Source organism: Propithecus coquereli, unplaced genomic scaffold, assembly GCF_000956105.1.
Source record: "Propithecus coquereli isolate 6110/MARCELLA unplaced genomic scaffold, Pcoq_1.0 Scaffold31, whole genome shotgun sequence".
Taxonomy (NCBI): domain Eukaryota; kingdom Metazoa; phylum Chordata; class Mammalia; order Primates; family Indriidae; genus Propithecus; species Propithecus coquereli.
Genome location: NW_012148730.1, coordinates 5,376,067 through 5,398,508, shown reverse-complemented (window position 1 = coordinate 5,398,508; position 22,442 = coordinate 5,376,067). Strand labels below are relative to the sequence as shown.

The 22,442-nt window shown below is 35.2% G+C and overlaps 1 protein-coding gene across 1 annotated transcript in view; it reads left to right on the top strand.

Moving 5' to 3' along the window:
• DIAPH2 (diaphanous-related formin 2) overlaps positions 1-22,442 on the top strand; it is a 914,924-nt gene that overhangs the window by 25,256 nt on the left and 867,226 nt on the right. Inside the window, exon 2 of the mRNA XM_012650030.1 lies at positions 20,685-20,717. Within this exon, the coding sequence (XP_012505484.1) occupies positions 20,685-20,717 (33 nt within the window). The remainder of the gene's footprint in view (positions 1-20,684; positions 20,718-22,442) is intronic.

Below are 22,442 nucleotides of genomic sequence, written 5' to 3'. Positions count from 1 at the left end.
TTATCATCCAAAGTCGATAGTTTATTTTAGGTTCACTCTTGGTGTTGTATATTCTATGAGTTTGGACAAATGTGTAATGACATGAATCTACCATTATAGTATCATATAGAGTAGTTTCACTGCTGTAGAAATCCTCTGTGCTCCACCTATTCATTCCTCCCTCCCTCTTATCCCTGGCAACCGCTAATCTTTTTACCGTTGCTATAGTTTTGCCTTTTTCCGAACGTCATATAATTGAGATCGTACAGTATATAGGTCTTTTCACATTGGCTTCTTTCACTTAGGAATATGCATCAAAGGTTCTTCCATATCTTTTTATGACTGGATAGCTCATTTCTGTTTAGTACTTCATAATATTCCATTGTCTGGATGTACCACTGTTTATCCATTCACTTACTAAAGGACATCTTGGTTGCTTCCAAATTTTAGCAATTATGAATAAAGCTTCTATAAATATCCATGTGCAGGTTTTTGTGTGGACATAAGTTTTCACTCATTTGGGTAGATGGGTGCTATTACTGGATTGTACGGTAGGAGTATGTTTAGTTTTGTAAGAAATTACCAAACTGTCTTCCAAAATGGCTGTATCAAGGATTTACACAGGCTGTTCCTATAGCTTACACTTTTTTTCTAGTTAACCTATATTCTTCCTTAAGACCTCAACTCAGTAATCTCTTATTACCTCATTGATTCAGTGTTTTCCTACCTTTATATGCTTTCATAACACATTTATCTCTCCTTCATAACACTTATCATAAGTTTGGGTGTGCAATTCTTTAATGTCTGTCTTCCTCACTAGTTTGTAAGCTATGAAAGTGTGGATCATGTTTCATTTTTGGCTCACCATTTTATCTCCAGCACCTAGCACAGTGACTGGTATTTTAGCAAGTATTTATTAAATATATATTAAATGAGTAAATAAATGAGTCAATAAATAAATCAGTAAATTGCATAAATGCTCTTTTTTCATGGTGATTCATAATTTTGTTTTGATTTGGCAAGTTTATTTTGCTTGAAAAATTTTACCTGGAAGATAGCAGAAAAGCTAGCTAAAATCATTTGAAACTTCCTATCAAAAGAGACTAGACACAAAAGTTGTCCAAACCTCATATTCTCTGTGTGTGTCTGTCTGTGTGTGCACATACTTGTGTATGTTTAAGTAATTAAAAATAGTGTATTTTCAAATGAATTAGTTTGTGATGGTTATTGACCTAGCAAATATTAGGTAACTCTCTTTGAAAAGTGTGGTATTATTAAATAAGGAATATTTCTTGACATCTCTTAAAGGCCACGAATGGTTAAATAGTAGAAAGTTCTGTATCTTTAAAAAATTACTATACTAAAATTTTGCTTACATTCTTATAGGATAAATGTATATTGCAAGGAAAAAATACATATATGATTTAAATCTTAGTGTAGACTTGCATGCAGCTCATTTCTGATAATCATTTAATTACTCTTCAACCTGAAGAAAAAATATCTAGGCAGCAAGGCATTCATTCGGATCATTCTTTGTTTTTCAGATCATTTTTATGCAACACAATAGCCTTACACTTAACAGTAAACTTCAAAACAAAGATTTTCAATTCAGGGCAACAATTATTGACTATATGAATATTGACTATATGAATATGCAGGCTATTAATAGAGTCAATATCATTGAAAGTCACACTGTAGGGACACTTGTAATACTTCACTCCTTATGCCTGAATTATATATGCTTTAATGTGGCAATATTGATTAGACAGTGAAGGTTTATTCTCTGTCATCATTGAAGTTACCTAGCCATAGTTAAGTGGGGCACACACAAGATGTAATGTGATGTTTGGCCTCATCTTTATTTCTATTTTAAGCTCCAATGACTTAGACTAGAGTATTCTGCAAGAAATTTTACATGTAATTAAGAGTAAGTCTCTTCATGTTTGATTAATGATGAGAAAGAATTAGGGTTCGAGGGAGTGACTGCTATCCAATGTGCGTTTAAACATAGATGAAAGTAGGAGTCTTACCATAGAAATAATTACATAGAGATGTAATAGTATGAGAATAGGATACCTCATTGTCTTTGCTTTGGGCTTATTTTTTTTTTGTCTTGTGATATTGCCCCAAAACAAAAGGCACAACCTAAACACTTTTATGTACTTTGAGTACCTCTTCTCTGGACTGGGTAACCCATAGAACTCTTTCAGTCATCTGGTTAGGGTCCAAAACCTATTTGGCTATAGTGTTAACGAATCTTAGATTATGGATGGTAAACTGAGGCTATAAAGGAATAAGCCCACAAAATGTTGCAAATATGTTTAATCATTGTCTTTTCAGTGTAGTCACTCTGGATGATGAGATTTTGTTTTTATTTTGTTCTGATGCTGCTACCATTTCTTAAAATGCCTTTTTTTTTTTTTAACACAGAGTCTTGCTCTGTCACCCTGGCTAGAGGCTAGAGTGCAGTGTTCAAATTCCTGGGCTCAAGCGATCCTCCTGCCTCAGCCTCCCGAGTAGCTGGGACTACAGGCATGCGCCACCATGCCCGGCTAATTTTTCTATTTTTCTTTTTTTAGTAGAGATGGGGTCTCACTCTTGTTCAGGCTGGTCTCGAACTCCTGAACTCAAGTGATCCTCCCGCCTCAGCATCCCAACATGCTAGGTAGGTTTACAGGCATTAGCCACTGCGCCTGCCTGGCCCCATTTTAACTTTTAATATTTCTTTTCTTTTGCTTACTTTGGGTTTCATTTGCTCTTCTTTTTCCACTTGCCTGAAGTGTCCGCTAAGGTCATTGATTTGAGAACTTTCTTATTTTATAATACAGGCATTCATTGTTATAAATTTCTCCCCTGAGTACTGCTTTTGTGACATCCCACAAATTCTGATATGTTGTGATTTTGTTTTCATTTAGTTCAAAATACTTTTTAATTTTTCTTTTGATTTCTTTGTCGACTCATCATTAATTTGGAATTGTATTATTTATTTTCCAAATATTTGGGCATTTTCCAGAAATCTTTTGGTTTTGCTTTCCAATGTAATTCTGCTGTGGTCAGGTAATATACTTTGTAGGACCTGAATACTTTTATATTTATTAAAACTTTGTTTTATGATAAATGTACCCTGTGCACTTGAGAAGAATATGTATGCTTCTGTTTTGGGGTTGAGTGTTACTCAAGTCCTCCATATTCCTAATGTTTCTGTCTGCTTGTTTTGTCAATTATTGAATGCCTATGTATTACCGCACTGGCTCTGTATTTAATCAAATGGGCGAAATGTCAGAGACAGCGTATGATTATAATTGTGGGATTTTTCTGTTTCTCCTTGTAGTTCTGGCTGGGCATAGTGGCTCATGCCTGTAATCCCAGCACTTTGGGAGGCTGAGGCAGGAGGATTGCTTGTGGCCAGGAGTTTGGGTCCTTGTAATTCTATGGGTTTCTGTTTCATGTATTTTGGAACTCTGTTATTACAGGCATAAATGTTTAGAACTGTATATCCTCCTGATCGATTGACCCCTTTATCATGAAAGGACCCTTTTTATCCCTGGTAATATTTTTTGCTGTGAAATTCACTTTGCCTGATATTAATATAGCTACTCTAATCTTATTTTGACTAGTGCTAGCATTTTTTCTACCCTTTCACATAACATATTTCCTCCCCTCTACCCCCAACTGCTTTTAATATTTTCTCTTATCACTAGTCTTCAGTAATTTGACTAAGATATGCCTCTGTGAAGTTTTCTTCATATCTCCTGTGCTGGTGTTCATTGGGCTTTTGGGATCAGTGGGTTTATAGTTTTAAAAAAATCTGTAAAGTTTTTGCTCATTATATTACTAAATATTTGTTATCCTCCACTCTCTTCTCCTTTGGGACTTCAGTTACACATGTATTTTGGTCACTTGAAATTTTCCCCTATATCACTGGTGCTCTTTTCATTTTCATTTGTTTCTTTTTTCTCTCTGTTTCATTTTGGAAAGTTTCTACAGCGTGTCTTCAAGTGTACTAATCTTTTTTTCTGCAATGTCTAATTTGCAATTAATCCTATGCAGTGAATTTTTCTGCTCAGAAGTTGTAATTTTCATCTCTAGAAGTACAATTTGGGTGTTTTTCATATCCTCCATATCTCTACTTAATTCTTTCAACATATGGAGTAAAGTTAAAATAGCTTTAAATGCCCTTGTCTGCTAATTTTAACACTTGTGTCAGTTATGGGTCAGTTTTGATTAATTGATTTTCCTTTTCACTTCATTACAGGTTGTATGCTCTTACTTTTTTGCATGCCTGGTAATCTTTGATTGTGTGCCAGATTTTTGTGAATTTTACCTTATTGGATACTGGATATTTTTGCATACCTATAATTATTCTAGAGCTTTGCTCTGGAATGCAGTTAAGTTATTTGGAAACAGATTGATCCTTTGGGGTCTTGCTTCTAAGATTTGTTTGGCAAGGCCAGAGTGAGGGTTGGTCTAGGACTAATTATTCTCAGCTGGTAAGGCAAAAGCATTCTGAGAGCTCTACCCAATACTTCATTAATTTTGAGGTTTTCCAGTGTGGCTGGTAGAAACAGGTTTTATTCAAGGCTCTGTGTGAGTGCCCGGTAGTGTTGTCTCTCTCAGCCTCTTGGATGGTTCTTTCCCCATCCTCAGGTAGTTTCCTTACATAAAGCTGCCAATCAGTACTCTGCTAAATATTCAAGGTGGACCCTCCACAGATCTCCTGAGTGCTTTCTCTGTGTGGCCCTCTCCTTTCTAGCACTATGTCTTGTGAACTCTTAGCAGCCTGATCTGCTTATCAACTCCTCAATGCAGGGTGTCGGCAGAGCTCTGCGTGGATTTCCTCTTTCTAAAGTATGGTCTAGAAACTCTCTCAAGGCAGTATGCTGGGCAATCAGAGGGCTCATCTTATTTGTTTATCATTTTCAAAGATCACTGTCTTCGTTGCCTCATGTCCAGTGTCTGGAAAACTGTTTTTTGAAATATTTACATCTGGATTTTTTGGTTGTTTCAGGCCAGATGGTAAGTCTGGCAAGAGTGGTGTGGGGGCGAGGGGAAACTTGCCCTTTCCCCTAAAGTTTGCTGAAAGATCAACTCACAGTTAAGGCAGATTAATAAGAGAAAGGTTTATTTACTGTGGGCATGGGGAGAATCACAGAGTGATTACTCAATATCCCAATGAAGTTCGGATGTTTTTATACCTGTCCTTTTGGAGGTGAGGGGGAGATGAGCAGTAATAAACAGTTGCTAGGGAGGATGAGTGGATGGGGGATTATAGACTGACTTGTAAATTAACCTGAGAAGACAGGTATTATGTTTTAAATGATTTGGGCCAGGTCTGGTTGCCTTCTGCAATGTATTGATATAACTGGGAGAGGAAGGGAATTCCATTGTTCTTTTTGATCTTTTGATCAGTCAGTCCTGTTATGCAGATAGAGAGAAAGCCCCTTCCAATGCCTTTTTATCTGGTAGGGCCTTTAATTCAAAATATTCTTTATACCAAGGAGTCGTATTTTGGGGTGAAATTTCCTGAGCTCCTTTGGAAATCCTAGACTCATAAGAAAACAAACAAACAAAAAAAACCAGTTTGACATAGCTAATTAAAGTGATTGAGATTTTTTATGACTCTTTTTTTCTCCTTCACCCCTCCCCCCTGAGCACCTGGTCAATCTTGGCTGAGTGTTAATAGAGCTTTTCCAACTTTCTGGCTTAGACTCCAGGTATAATCTCATGGATTCAGGTCAAAATCGCTTACTCAGCAACATCTTAACCTCATTCTGGCAGTCTCCCTTTATTTTGCTCAATAGTTATTTGGCAATTCTTTCCTTTACTGAACTTGGTTCGTTTGTAAAAACTGTGAACATACAGCCTCTCCCAGTTTCCAAACACTTATCCTCTTAACTGTTCTTTCTTTGGTCATGTGACATATCTTTTCCTTTCCTGTTGTTTATTACAAAACTCTCCCCAGCCTTGGTCAAAATTCCATCCTTTGGGTTTGCATATCAAAGTCTCTAGGTCAAGCACATATTGTATTTTTATTAGAAATATAGCACAGAAATAGAATTTCGGTGCTAACAAGAACTTTATAGTTTATCACTTACACTTAAAGAGACTGAAAACATACTTCTCAGTCTCTCTCCAGTAAGCAGCCATGTAGGTTTTACCTTGTCTTACAATGTTTAAGATATTTTCATCCTTGATTATTGTAAAAATGCAGCTAAAACCTTATTAGAATACTTTAAATACATAATATAGTTTGAGGTTATTAGGATAATTTTGTGTATTCCTTAGGCTAGAACATTCTCATCGGTCATGCTGGCAGCGAGAAGAGAAGCCCAAGAAAATCCAAGTCACTTGTTCAGTAAGAACAAATGTTCCATTTGTGCTGGATGGTCATATCAACATGGATTTTGGCAGAAAACTTCCCATCAATTTGACAGATTTCACTTGTGATAAATGTACTTCTAGAGGGCTTGCCACAAACCACTCGTTACAAATGGATATTTCTGAAGCAATCCTTTCTGATTTGTTTTCAGTTCTAGTTTCTCCCCCTCCCCCCAAAACTCTACTCTATAATGATTTAATTAAAACATATGAGTTGTAGAGACTAGGAAACTTTTTAGTAGCCTATTTATACACATGACCTCATTTTTATACTATTTTTCTCCCTCCTGATTCCATTTAGTAAGACTGTTTGGTTCTACCTTCTTGCTGTAACTCAAGGGAAGCTTCTGTTTGACAAAGCTAGGTCAAAGAGAATGAATTCTTCATTGTTGCTTTCTCCAGAGTTTATGTTGAAATCATCAAGTCCTTGAGGGATTAAGTTAATACACTCATTTTGTATGTTGCTAGAACTAAATTTAGGTAGATGAAAGCAGAAACTGGGAAGGTTTTTATGTTTGTTTTAAGATTTATTATGTATGATTTGGAGTACCTAATTTTCTTGTTGTGAAATTTAAATAAGTAGAATAAATATTTTTAATGCAAATCCAAGCTGAAAATTCATCTTATAGAGATCATTAGCATTTATTTCATGACATTTTCCTTCTATATATTTTAAATGCAGATATTATGGGAGAATCTTCTGGTATATGCTCATGAGAGTGCATTTGTTGCTTATTGATTATTTAGTATTTTATAGTTGGCTAGTCAAGTGCTGACTAATGAACGCAAGGTTTGTGTCAGAAAATAAATTCAACATCTTTTATACACAAGCTAAGTTATGCAAGCTAAGTTCGTGTGAAGTGATCTGGAAGGCATATGACCTTTGTGCTCTATATCTCTTGCTGAAATTCTGAAAGTAAACTATGTAAATGATACAAGGTGTGAGGTCAAAAACTTTCATTTGTTTTCAACCAAGGGAACTATCGAATATGTTTAGGTGGTTCTGTCTGTATTATGAGGGGTCATACCATACCATAGTACTATGTTTGCTATTTACCTTGTGAAAGTATATTCTTGGCTGGCACCATGGTGTTGCATATAGATCAGAGAATATTATATAAAATGGTTTTGTTTAATCTCTCTGTGCCTTGGTTTCCTAATCAGTAAAATGAGGGTAATAATAATAATACCTACATAACAGGTAGAGGCCATCTTTAACCCATTTATGTAATATATCCAAAACTATATAAGACCCAGTCCCTACTTGAGGAAATTCATGCTCTCTTGTGGGAAATTGTTACTGTGATAAGTGCTATAATCAAAATTTGAACTAAGACCTTAGGAGTAATAAAAAAAATACCACTTTTGTTTCCAGGTTCTTAAAGGCATACTGTAGCTCAGGAAAGCACTCTATCTTATTGGCTACTGGCAACTGACACTGTGCTTTATAACTTATTGAATTTTAAAACTCTGTCACCCCTTCAATGTCTGTGGGTTACATGTTCATGTTCAGTCAACATCTATAGCTTTGAATCTTCATATAGTCTCATTTCTACACTTCATGTAAAAGAAAAATGCTTGTCTTAGCACATTCTATTATGGTGTTAATAGAGAGGGAAGAGGTCATTCTGGTGCCTTCCTAAAATAAATGATCACTACTTAAAGCTGAACAAAGAGGGTTGAGCTTATGTATGGTTTGTAAAATTTGAGATATTCAGAGCCCAGTGAATGTCTGAAAATGGAAAGACCTTTCAACTTGGTGGATCAAGTTTGTACTTAAGTTCTTGAACAAATTCACTCTATGTACTCTAGAGGCAGTCCTTATGAAAGGATTTAGATACAAGGACGATTTTTTTTTCTCAGTTAAGACACCCAAGGAGTTTCATCAAGAGTGATGTCTTCTCTTGCATTACTCTCTGAACTCTTACCGTGAAACAAGTGGCCTGTTGTCTCTCTTCTGTCACTATTGCTAGTGCAGCCAGTCCTGCCTATAAGAAAGGAATAACCAAGTTTTTTATACCCCAAGTTTGAATGCATATTTTCTACAGAAAGTGTTTCAAAGGAGGATGGAGGTGGAATACTACCACCAGTATGGATCTTAAGGTATATTATAGATTAAATAAGATTTTTAAGGGTGACTTGGGAATTCAACCATCATTGAGAACTTTGTTTCTATAGGAAAATGTAGTGGCAGAATTAACTGTGTATGTTGGATCAGGGCTGTAAAGGGCCTATGTATGTTGAAAACGTCAATAGTATTGATTATGGCCATTAAATAGGTCATTTCTTTTGAAATAATTATAACATTATCAGCAAATAGAATGGTATTTGGAGAGAAGTCAATTTTGTAATTTTGTTAAAAAAAAAAGCTTGGCTATGATTCTGGTGCTGGCAATTTGGGGCTAGAACTTATGACAACACAGTAAGAGAAACTCTGTCAATGTTTAAGTACATCTATATTTGTATTTCAGTAATCTACTGACTATAAATCATTCTGTCAGTTACATAGTAACATTTAAGTTCAACCTTCCTAATCCCTAATTGGCCAAACTGTTTATAAAACCAAATTACTCAGCAGGGAGGAAGATAGGAACTTGAATGAACACTATTAAAGTAAGTTTAGAACTTCTTAAATTTCTCCTGCATATGTCAGACTTTCTTTGTTTTATCAGAGAGCACCTCTCATACATACTGAGTGTTATTGGCAGGTTTAACATGGCTAGAGTATTAAATGCAGAGATGTAAAATATGTCACTGGTTTTCAGGAGCCCCTATGAAAGGGCTTGAAATTGAGGGTTGGAAATCTTTGTTGGCGCCAGCAAAGTCAAAGAATAATAGGAAAGGTTAATAGCCACTTCATATTTTCTGGCTTTACGCAAACTGTGATCTATATATTGATGTATATGACACACCACTGTTGTCTTAATATCTAGGTGAAAAGGAAGAAAAGATATATTTTCTATATCAAAATCTTCAGACTGAAAAATTTTTGTGATTCATGCTATTAATAAAAAAAGAAGAAAAGAAAATTTGAATCATTTGCTTTCACCTGTACATGTGTAAGGTCATTATAAAGGTTAGTTCTTGTGTTGCCTGTAAGTTTTCAGGCAAAAGGATCTACAGCTCATCTTTTTTCTATTGTAACTGATACAGTGATTACACATTACACACGAGGCTTCCAGGGCTAAGTATAGTTGTTGATTTATTTGCAGCTCTTATTTCATTTCAGTTATTCAAATATGTGGAGAGTCCATTGTGAGAAACACAGAGTAGAAGAAATTTGAGGTCTGTCAGAATCAACACTAATAATACAATTGTTGCTTTGCCTAAAATTATAAAGTCAAAGAATTAAAGCTATTATTTCATTATGGTAGTATTTGTAAAACACAGTGGCATAAATGATATTTTCCTGCAATGTGTTCTTTATTTATTATTTTGACAGAATTTCTGTCACTACCTTCAGGAAAAAATCCTTTATCCAAATTAAAACTAAGTAAAAAACTAGGGAACACTATGGGACAGAAACTCTTAACAGAGTTATCACTACTCAGCACAGAATCTGAAGCCCACTGGGGGAAAGTGAAGTTTACAAAATATAAATTTTTTGTTAATACTAAATTCGGTCAAAAACCCTTTTTAAGTTTTCTGAAAATTAAAATCGTTTTGTCTACCATGTAATCATATTTTGCTTAAGCTTTTAAGTTTTAAGTATTTATTATAATATTTCGTTCTTTTAAAAATTCTTCCTGTGCCAGTCCAAATAAGCTGTTTTTGTTTTCTGTGTGGAAAGGGTTGTCTACTTTCACTTTGGAAACCATTTTTTGAGTTACACCTTTGGATACCTGTGTTCCAAGAGCTAAATAACTGCTGTACAAATAAACTTTTAGACACAACCCATTCCTGAATCGGGGATTGTTTGCAAATTGAAGAATATCAGTTAACAGAACTAATAGTGAAATTAACTTTAATCATTGGCTGGCTTTTATGTATTTTTCCTGTAAAAAAGTATGTTATAATAATACCTTATTTATAACTCAGGTGTAATTTTCAGTTTTAAGTGATTTATACTCTTGAATTTTTAAAGGAGTAAATCATTTTGTCAGATTAATTTTGTAGCTACATCAGAAAACTAAATGATGAGGTTATTTGTAAAAGCTACTTGAAGTAGGTACATGGCAAGTCATTGTGAGGTGAAGTATCTCCAGAGTGATAATCATAGCCATTTAGAGGTTATTTGTGTGTTATAAAGATGGTAATCATAACAACAGATTTTTAAATTACTCTATTTAATACAAACAACAATCATATGTCTGGGTACATTGCTTCAATAACAAACGTAATTTTAAACAAAATTATATACACTAACTGCCTTCTCTATTCTTGTTGCTACCATCCTAGTCTAAGCTTTTATCATTTCACAACTGGATCACATACACACTCTCTCTGTGTGTCTCTCTCCTCTTCCCAGCCCCAATTCCATCAATCATCACAGGTTTGAGTGCAGTGCAAAAACCTGAGGACACAGTGGGGACCAAGAGAGACCTAGTCCTTACTACATTGAGTTTACAGTATAGCAGGGAAGACTGATATTGATAGGTAATTGGAATTTGATAATTGGAATGTGTTGCAGAAGGGAAAGTTCAGGAACCATGGAAGACTATCACAGACCAACTGTAAACCTAGCCGAGAGCAGAAAGGATGAGTAGGAGATGGCCAGATGAAGAAGAAAGGAGGGCTGGGTCGGGTAAGGTAAATGTTCTAAGCAGAGCAAAGAGCACATGGAAAGGCCAAGATTGAAAAAGAACTTGAGTTCTAACCAGTGTTGTTATACTGATCAATACTCTAGCACATAGATTTCAGAATGTAGATAGAGGTTTCAGAGATTGGGTTCTAGTCAGACCTAAATGTTAATCCCAACTGTGTAATTTATTATCTTCATGATTTCAGGCAAATGAATTAATGACTGTAAAACTTGATTTCCTAATGGGACAGTAAATTCCTGTATGTAGGATTATTGTGAGGATTTAAATGAGGCAATGCATGTAAAGCTCTTAGTATAGTGCCTGGCACATAATAAATGCTCAGTAAGTGGTAGCTGTTAATTAGGTAGAAGAGACCAAACTTGTTGACCTCTGCAAGTATTCGTTTTAGCCTTTGATTTTTTTTCCTCCAGTCTATTCTGAATATTACAGGTCCACAACCCTTTCTTGAAATCCTAAAATCTGAAAGCTCCAAAAGCACACTCTTACCATTTGGCTGCAAACTCCAACCTACTTGAGGCTGTGTATAGTCTTTATTTATCCTCAGTTTTGTAGAATATTTATGTTTTACTGTTAAATTTGAATGCATTTGAGTCAGCGTGTTACCCCAGATCCTGCTGGGTATATTTGTAAAATATGGTACACATACCATATTCTTTCTAAAATATGGAACATTCTGAATTCCAAAACACATCTGGCTTGAAAGGTTTCAGACAACATTGTGGACATGTGCCACCTGAAGTCAGCTTTCTAAAATACCACTTTCTTCATGTCTCTTTCTGAATCAGAAAATCATAAGGACCCCCAGTGGTGGTCAGATTTCATCTAGGCTATACCTCGTGGTTTTCAAGAATGTCTCTATTCCACCCTACATATTCAAAATTCCACCCTTCTACTTGAACCATTTGGTTCATAAGGTTGTTCTCCTCAACTTCCCTGAAGTAAAACATTAACGCTACTTCTTTTGTCTGACTTCTCTTCCCCTCTTTCTGGCTATTCAAATCCTACACCTCAATTATGGCGCCCTTCTTTGTAGTTTCTCAATGAAGCTATATTTATCTGTTTCTTCTCTGAATTCTTATTGTACTTAAATGAATTTATCAAATATTTGAGCAGATATTATATACCAGCTACTGTTGTAAGTGAATAAAACAATTGACTAAGTTAATGTCTCTGCTGTTAGGGAACTTGTTTTCTAGAAACTAGAACACAAACAAGTAAATAAATATATAATATCATTTCAGATAGTGATTAATGCTGGAAGATTATGAGACAGGAAGATGTGAGTGCCTAGGGAGAAAGAGAAGCTACATACCTTAGAACCTCATAGTTTAGCATTTAATTATATATTTGCTTTTATGTGGTTAGTTTTCACTCCCTGGTTAGATTGTAAATTCCTTAAGGGGAGAATCATATCTTAAACTTCTATGTGCCATAAAGTGCTGGGCTTATAATGGGTGCTTGATTAATGTTTGATTGAGAAATTTGTCTTTTTTTAAAACAGAGAAAGTGGAAATTTATTAAATATTGAGCTTACTTGGCTAACTCATTGATCTAAAGGTATCTTATGTACAAAGTACATGCTAGGTTTTGAAACATTTACGTTTGTGTAATGCTAGCTTTCTTTTTCATTTCTGTTGCTTTTTATTCATAGACTAAGACAGAAATTTCATGTCCTAACATTTTTTTCCCATTTGAAATGGTTTAATACAAAGCAAACAAACATTCTTTCTATATTTACAGAAGAAGCTACTACTCTTAAAAAGCTGAATTATTCCTGCAATTGTTTTTGCTTAATTCGAGTACTAAGTGACTTCCTCCAATTCATTACTGTGAACTTTTTTTAAGACCTAAGCAGCAAACATACATTTTTAGAACCATTTGCCCTTAGTCCTGAAGCTGATCATGCTTGTTACACAGACGAGACTCCTGGATTCCTGTATTATAGTCACCCCTCCTGGCAGTCCAGGATTGAAGTTTATGGCAAGACAATTCATTTAAGATTGAGTATATCTTGTTATACCAGATTTATCTTATCCAGTAAAATAACATAGTCTTGCTTCATGAAGAAAACTGAGGCCCTAATACTGTGATGTCATATTTGATCTCTTACAGATAAACATTTTGTTCTTTATATATTGAAAGAGCATCTTGAGAAGAAAATCCCAAAAGGAATTTTTTCTTGTGATAAAAATGGTGGAACGAATTTTGATTTGTAATAGCAAAGAACTCTGGTGGGTTAAAATTTGAGGCTTTTGATTTGACAGTACTTCTGAGATGGTGTGCTTATGGTCACAAAAATATAAAAGTATTGCTCTACTAAAATGATGAAATGGACAGTTTTAGATGTTAACAATACCAAAGTAAGGTGGAGAATTGAGCTTAATGTCTGTAACTTCATCTTCTCAACTACTAGGCTTTTCAGCTTCAAGGGCGGGGTCATACATATCTCTTTAAATCCCCAGTGCCTAGCACACCACCAATTGATCTAACATCTGTGCCTAAGTGCTAATGGCGATAGAGGACTGCAGTGCCTAAGATGACGTGTGGGTGTCTGAAAATGACCCTTACTGTTAGAAAGGAGATGAAAGAATGTTTTGGAGTAATTTTAAATACAGACAGTAAATAGTTCTATGGGTATAAAAGCCAAAATTTGTTTTCCAAAAGGTCATCTTAGAATTGAAAGAGTACAGAAAATTTCACCCCAAGATATGACTCCTTGGTATAGAGTATTTTAAATTAAAGGCCCTTAGAAATCAACAGGCATTCGAAGGGGTTTTCCCTCTATCTCCATAAAGACCAGAGGGACTCATCAAGAAGAACGATTGTCGTTCCTCCCTATTACCTCAATTTCTGTTGCTGGAAAGAAGAACTTCCGAAGAGAATGATTTACAAATCTATCTGTCCCCCCCATTCATTCTCCCAAGTATCTATTCATCCTCCCTAGTAATCATTTATTGTCCCCCAACAGAATTACCTATATTCCTTATCTCCCCCTTCCCCTCTAAAATGAAGATATATAAGTATTTGATTCTCATTGGGATATTGGGCAATAATTCTGTGATTCTCCCTGTGTGCATGGTAATAAAATTTGCATAGCTTTTCTCATTAATTTGAGGAGGGGAAGTTGTCCCTTCACCTCCAAAAGAATCAAACCTCTACATTGAGCTCAGTTCTAAAAATCAGATTATAGATAGCTTTCTTGGTACTCAACTAACAAAAAATTCCTTATAATAAAGTTTATGAATACTTGAACAGAGTGTTCAGCTTGGTTATCAGGTGATTGAATGGCCTTGAATTGTCTTGATTGGTCTTACTGGTTTTTAAAGTTCACGGTGAGTACAGGATTTGAAAACTTGGAAGACAGGCCCTTGAATAGCACTAACTACTTCCCTCTGTGACTGCTGCTGATCTGAATAGGTATGGGGCAGCGATGTTGTCCAGAGAAATCAAACCCTGGATCTGTGGTTGATGTTGATTGCCTTCCTCGAGGTCCTTTCTCACTTGGAAAATACATGGAAGTTGTAATAGGGTACTACCTTATCAGAGCTCTCAGAATATTTATATTGTAATTGTTATTTCATTCCTCTGATCTTCAGCTAGACTGTAACCTCCATAAAGGAAGAGAGCATGTTTACCTTGTTTACCATTGTATTTCTAGTGCTCAACACTAGAAATACAATGGTGCATAGTAGATGCTCAAATATTTGTTCAATTGAATTGAGGGTGGTTTTCTGCGTCCTCTTGTCTCTGCCCTTCTTGAAGAGCAAGAGACTTAAAGCTGCGCACATAATTTTTATAATGGCCAACTTACTCGTTTTATTTTATTTTCCTTTTTTTTTTTTTGAGACAAGAGTCTCGCTTTGTTGCCCCAAATAGAGTGGAGTACAGTGGCACGATCATAGCTCACTGCAGCCTCCAACTCCTGGGCTCAAGGGATCCTCCTGCCTCAGCCTCCTGAGTGGCTGGGACTGTAGGCATGCACCACAATGCCCCATGATGCCTGGCTAATTTTTTCTGTTTTTGGTAGAGATGGGGTCTCGCTCTTGCTCAGGCTGGTCTTGAACTCCTGACCTCAAGCCATCCTTCGACCTCTGCCTCCCAGAGTGCTAGGATTACAGGCATGAGCCGCCATGCCCGGCCTATTCATTTTCTTTAAAAGAGAAGAAAAATAGTCAAATAGTGTTCAATAAGTTTTTGAGTTGGTAGTGAGACTTTCGAATTATATGCAATTTAGTTGTCCAAATTCTGTGCTACTAGAGTAATTGCACAATGTTTATAAAACATTGTATTACCATGTAACATTAGCCATAAGAGAGTTGAAGAGAGTTGAATCTTTACATCTTGCTGTTTTTGTTAATTTCTGCCTGATTGAGAAAATTAAAACTTAATTTTCTTACAATAATGACTGTTGCATTGCAATCAGAACTTCAGCATTAGAGTTTATAAGTAAGGCAGCCATTTCTCTTATTCTTAAGGGGTTGAGACTCTGGCATGATACTTTTATAATTATACAATACTCATATAATACTGTACTAAGTTATATTTAATATAGATGATCATAAATGAAGTTTAATAAACTCTGATTGCTTGACTAATGCACAATCTTATTGCTTTTCCGGAGTTGATTTTAATGAAAATATATGGTCACTATACTTATTGGTGCAATATACCCTCATTGTAATGACTATTATCATTAGATTTGCATAATAAAAACTTACTAAAATGACTTTAATCGGTGCTTTTAATTCAGGGGTGTGACTCTAATAAGATTTTTTGGAGGGTCATTTTTGTTTCTTGTTTTTTTATTGTTTTAACTCCATAGTAGCTCTGTAGCTTATACACAGGAGTAAAATCCAGATGTGTTTACTTGTATGTAGTGTGAAAGAGAGATGCACCCATCTATATAAATTACATTCAGATCAAATTTGAGAATGTGTTTCTGAAGAGCATCATTATAAATGAAAATGTATTCTAATACTGTACAACCATTTTCAAATGTGTTTTAAAGGTCAGTTCACATAAAAATTACTGTGATTTAATCTTATCAAAACACAGCTCTTTATGGTTCTCTGAACTCTTTTCTTTTGGGTGTTGTTTTTGTTGTTATTCTCAAGTCTTTTTGTACCTTTCTTTTTTAATTAATATATAAAGACAATTATGTGGCAGAAATCATTTCTTTTGTATAGCAGAACATTTAATTATAATTTATACAATTATTTCAATGCGTTTTTAATGTACAGTGGCCAAAAATCACCTCTTCTGAAACTCAACCTCTTCATATCTGCTTAAAGATTTTTCTTTTCAAGGCAGGGCACAGTGGCTTATATTTATAATCCTAGCACTTTGGCAGGGTGAGGTGGGAGGATTGCTTGAGGCTAGGAGCTCTAGACCAGCCTGAGCAAGAGGGAGACCCCATCTCTACAAAAAATAGAAAAATTGGCCGAGCATCGTGGCCCACGTAGGTAGTCTCAGCTACTCAGGAGGCTGAGGCAGGAGGATTGCTTGAGTCCAGGAGTTTGAGATACGATGAGGCTGTTACACTCTAGCCCGGGTGACAGAGCGAGATCCTATCTCAAAGAAAAAAAAAAAAGATGTTCCTTTTCAATAGACTTTTTTTCTGAACAGTTGTAGAGTTCTAAATAATGTTATCATATTTGTTAAATGGGATATTTATGAAAGCAGATTTTTACATGAGGGAAATCTATGAGAAAATATCTATATTAGATTAAATGTGCACAATTATATAGGATAAACACTAGTTGAATGAAATTTATAAATCAAGAAATCAGAAGCAGTGTTTTTCTTTATTATTCTCTATACAAGTAATTGGGATAATTTTTTATATGAGTATAATTTCCTATGTGCCTTGGAGCACTCTATCATTCTTGAAGATGTCTGTTAGGAAACAAATAATTATTATTTTTTGTTTGTTTTTGAGATATGATCTTGCTCTGTTGCTCAGGCTGAAGTGCAGTGGCCTGATCATAGCTCACTGCAACCTTGAACTCCTGGGCTCAAGCGATCCTCCCACCTCAGTCTGCAAGTATCTGAGACTACAGGCATGTACCACCATGCCCAGCTTAAAAAATTCTTTAAGAATGAAATAAACAGGCCAGGTGCAGTGGCTCACTCCTGTTATTGTAGCACTTTGGGAGGCTGAGGCGGGAGGATTGCTTAAGGCCAGGAGTTCAAGACCAGCCTGAGCAAGAGTGAGACCCTGTCTCTACAAAAAGTAGAAAAAATTAGCTGGGCATCATGGAGCATTGTGATAGGTGCCTATAGTCCCAGCTACTTGGGAGGCTGAGGCAGGAGGATCGCTTGAGCCCAGGAGTTGGAGGCTGCAGTGAGCTATGATGACACCATTGACCATTGCACTCTAGCTTGGACAACAGAGCAAGACCCTGCCTCCAAAATAAATAAATAAATAGATAAATAAATAAACAGCACAATCCTTCTCTGGTATTATTTCTGACCAGGGTGTCCACATTTGGTTTATCAACAACTAAAACTCTAAAGTCAAGGAGAGCCCTAGAAATAGAGTATCTAGCAAAATGGACATTCTAGGTCAGAGGGAGCAGTGGGGGCACAAATGGTATATGCATTGTGAACAGGATTTCAACTTTTGTTTTCTGTAGCACAGGGGTCATGAGGGAAGAAGTGGAAGGTAGCCTAGGGCTGAGTCATACAGGGCTTTGAATGCCATATTGAGGATATTTGTCTTTATTCTGTAGGTCTGCAGGCATTGAATATTTATGAATGGGAGTGTGATAGTCATTCATAGTCTTTATTGAGTTTCAATGTGTCAAACACTGCTTTAGGCATTAGGGGTACATCCCTAAACCAGATAGACAACAATCCCTGTCCTGTGGAGCTCACATTTTTAGTGGGAAAAACAGACCAAGATAATAATAATAAATTATAGACTATGTTAGACTGTGCTAAATTCTATTGAAAAAAAGGAAAAGTGGAGCATGTTAAAGCAGGTCAGGAGTGCAGGAATATGTGGAAGAGGCAGATGTTTTCCATTTGAAATAGGATGGACAGAATAGGCTTCACTGAGCAAAACCTTGAAAGGGGGGAATGAGGGAATAAGCCATATGGACAGTGGAAAAGAGCCTTCCAGGAGAGGGAAGAGCCAGTGCATGTGGCTTATTGCCTTACTGGGGAGCAATGAGGGGATCAGTGTGACTGGAGGTGGGTAAATGAAGAGAGTAGTAGGAGATGAGGTCCGAGGGGTATGGAGAGTGTGCAGATCAATAGGGCCTTGTAGGCCGTTGTAACAACTTTGACTTGTATTAGGAGGGAAAACACAGAGCCCTTGGAAAGTTTTGAGCCAAGGAGTGACATGATATAACTTCACTTTTCATAGTATCACTTTTTGTGCTGTGTTCAAAATTAACTGTAGGAGAGCAAAGATGGAAACGGGGAGACAGAAGGTTACTACAGAAATCTAGGTTAGCGCTGATGATGACTTGAGCCATATTTTTGCGGACTGCAGAAAGATTATCATGGGACTGGACAACTGCTTGACTATTGGGAATGAAGGAGAATGGGGAGACCAAATTGACATTGAAGTCTTAAACCCAGACAAATGGAATGCAGGTAGAACCACTAACAAATGTTACCCTCTTATTTGTAAAATGAGAGGCTTTGACCAGATTATCTCAAATTCCATACAACTCTAATAGTCTCTAACTTCGTACTGTGTAGTTTAATATGTTAATTCCAAAAAAGAGAGCAATAGGAGGGAGAGAAGAAGATTTAAGTCTGTTTCCACAAGACCAGTTAGAAATATTACTAGCAATTCTTTTTTCTTGTGTCTGTCTCCCATGATTGAACTGTCAACATGTATACAATTGAGATACAAATTTGAAGCATTTTAGAAACATGTGTACCTTATCTTAGAGAATTTGACTAAAGCAAGTCATATTTTCCCTTAATTTACATTCTTGCTCTGGAGATATAGATGTGTTTCTAACCTGGATTTTATAACCCCAAAGGAAGGGAAGACAAGGAAAGCAGTAGTTGCTTGAAGAATTGTATCATCTGTCTCAAAAACCCAGGGGGACAGGCACACATCCGGATGGTCCCAGGGTTAGTTGAGGCATTTTTGATACTGTGCCATTTCTTTCTCTGATTTTGCGTCACAGGAAATCACAAAGCTTGTCATTGTGCACAAAACAGTTTTCTGTAACCCATGAGAAAAATTAGAGAGAAAATACCTGGTAGAGAGAGAGTCATAGGGTGAATTCATCTTTCTTAAAGTGGCTTCAGTTCCGATATAAATAATCCCCCCTGTTTCCTAGGCAGTAAAGATTGATTGGGGTTTGTGTCAGCAGGATGTGGTGAAGACGTACTACAGAGATTAGAAGTTTAGATTCCCTGAGGGAATCAATGGATTAAAAGCAGAAAAAGAGCTAAATATATAATAGTGTATTTGCCCCGGCTGATTTAGGGGAGGATGATCTTTAACAGCACTGGGTTGGTGGTATTTGAAGACAATTTCCTGAGATCCTAAGACCAAGGAATTCTCACTTACTTAAAAATCATAATGGAATCCTCCCCACTAGTTAAAAGACCATATTTTTCTTAGTGCAAAGGGATATGAGCATGCATGACCAAGTTGATAAACATTATTCAGCTTGTATTGTAAGAAATAAATGTATAGGATGTGGCAGAAGGGTTAAATTCTATTCCTAACAGATAAATTTAAAAAATCTGGTTCTTTCCTGGTCACAGCCCTAATTGACATTGTAACATATTTTACAATATAATAAGAACTCTACTTGTATGTTATTGTAAGGTCTTGAAGTATCTTCTGAGTCATGGAAGATTACTAAATTGTCAGGTATTACTTTAGTATTGTTGTACTCTAATTATTGAAATAGTAGTGCCCATATATGTTATATGGTAGTTTTTATTAACCACTATATTTTATTAACTAGAATGAACCATTTCCAATGATTCTCAGTATTAGAAAACCACATGCAAAAAAAAAGTGTTGGGAGTTTTTGAAAAATGGGTGTATATTAATAGAATCACTAAGTTCAATTTTATTTAGAATATTTATAAAGGTATCCTTTAAATATCCATCACATGGAACACTGAGTTCTTAGACCAACCTGTTTTATTATATTTTACTACTGTTAAATGTAACATTTTTCTTACTGTCCATGTTATTTAATTTTGGTATCTTAAAAACATGATTACTCATTTCAAAACTTCAAAAAAACCTGCAAGGGCTGATGATTTTGTTGTCCCTTTTCTTACATTTGAACACTGTGGTAGCGATATCTGATCCAGATCTGACTTTAGGACTTTGGGAGCCTTATTTAAAAACAAATGGATACCCCCCCAACCTTTATTTTTAAATCTTTAAAAAGTTGTTTTTTTCCTTTTGTAAATAATGTATTATTTATATGTTTGAACTTTCTAATTCTTTTTGACTGTTTACAGTTGATAAAATAAAAGAATTATTCAATTATTATTTTATTGTTTGATCAATGAATTTCTCTTGTCTGACTGGTATTTCTTCTTTTTGTTTGTTTCCTTTGGTTTTAATAGAACATTCAAATAAAAACTTTGGCAGATGATGTGGTAAGGTGGTCTTAGCAGCACGTTATTATATTACTTATGCATGTTGCCTTTTAATTAAAATGGGTGGACATTAAAGCATTGATGTATGTAAGATATAAAATGTCTGGATGTTTACAAATTACAGTAGAATGGAATAATTGTCAAGAGACTAGCTTTTCTTTTTTTAATCTTAACCTAAACAACTGTATGAGATCCTAACAAAATTTTGATATTATCATTCCTGATATATACCTTAACCAAATGTTTTTTAAAATTTCTATATAAATCTAGACTCTGGAAGAAACAGATGTTTCCTTTTTTGATAGCCAAATAAATTTTGAATATATTAAACATTTATATTGGAGGAAATTAGTTTCAAATAGAAAATTAGTTCTTTATGTTAGGTGCAATTACATTTAAAAACCTTAAATATTTTCAAGCTGAGTCTATCATACTGTATCTTATTTAAACTTATGGGCTCAAAATTTAAATGTACCCTTTTATAGCTAAACTTTTAAAAATGGTATTTTAAGCAGTGTCAATTGTTTTCTATGTGACATTACCTATCTACAAATAATGTAAAACAGTGTTAGTCCTCTAAGGAGATGAAGGTATGTGGCTTAACTTCACTTTCTTACCAAGATATTGGTGAAATCAAAAGCCAATTTTCTAGATAAAAAAGTGAAGGACATAGTGGAAGATCAAATATATATGTAAGTAATGCTACTCAATAAAAAAGCCAGTACTGTGAAAGTAAATATTAAATGTTATGAAAGGAAAAAAAAAGATATGTTGATTTAATGGTCAATTGCATATTTAAATGCTTTCATGTCTACCATATTTTTAGTGAAATTTGACTGTTGGATATATACTCAGCTTATTTGGGATTACTTGATTTTTTTTCTGGAGTTGTTTGAAGATATACTACATATCTAAACCAACTTGATTTCCCTCAAAGTGTTAAGAGAAAATTAGAAAATATAGTTCAAGATGATTCAAAGAAATGAATCTTAAGTTAATGTGAAGACTGGAACAGGAAACAGGGGCTTGTGAATTTAGGCAAGTCACTTTTTCTGTAAAATGAGGGAATTGGACTAGATGATTTTTCAAGTTTCTTCTCAGCTCTAAAATATTATGATTTACATAATCTTTTTGTAAGCAACCATGTACTGAAATCAATTTCGTAAACCTAAATAAGCTGCTTAAAACTGCTCATATTTCTTTCAAAGTACACCTTTTACTTAACAAAAAGTGTTCTTTGAATTAATAAAATAAAAGGTATGTTCTTTTAATGGGGTCAACATAATTTTACATATGCTCTGGTAATAATTACTGTGACGCTTTTTGTATTGTTGAAGTAATTTATAATGACTGGTAACACGGCAGTGAAGATGCACTGTTCTCATGTCTAACATGTCTGCTTATTTAACGGGAGCTGATGGTATGCATGTGCTTCCTAACAGAAATCTGAATAAAACTGAGTTGCATTCAGTTTTATGTACATTACTAATTTTTGATGTTTAACATTTTATGGTTTGAAATAGAGTGGCCTTTTACATGGAACTGAAGTCATTAACTCACTTTATGTGAAATAGCAAGCTAATTATTAGAGATTGTACACGGAATCAATGGTTCAAAGTCAATATCCATAAAATAGCAAGTTCTTCCTAATAGTATTTGTAGGAAGAAGACATTTTTGTTTTTTATATTTCCAGTAAGTGGAAAAGGTGATGTTTTTATTTATTT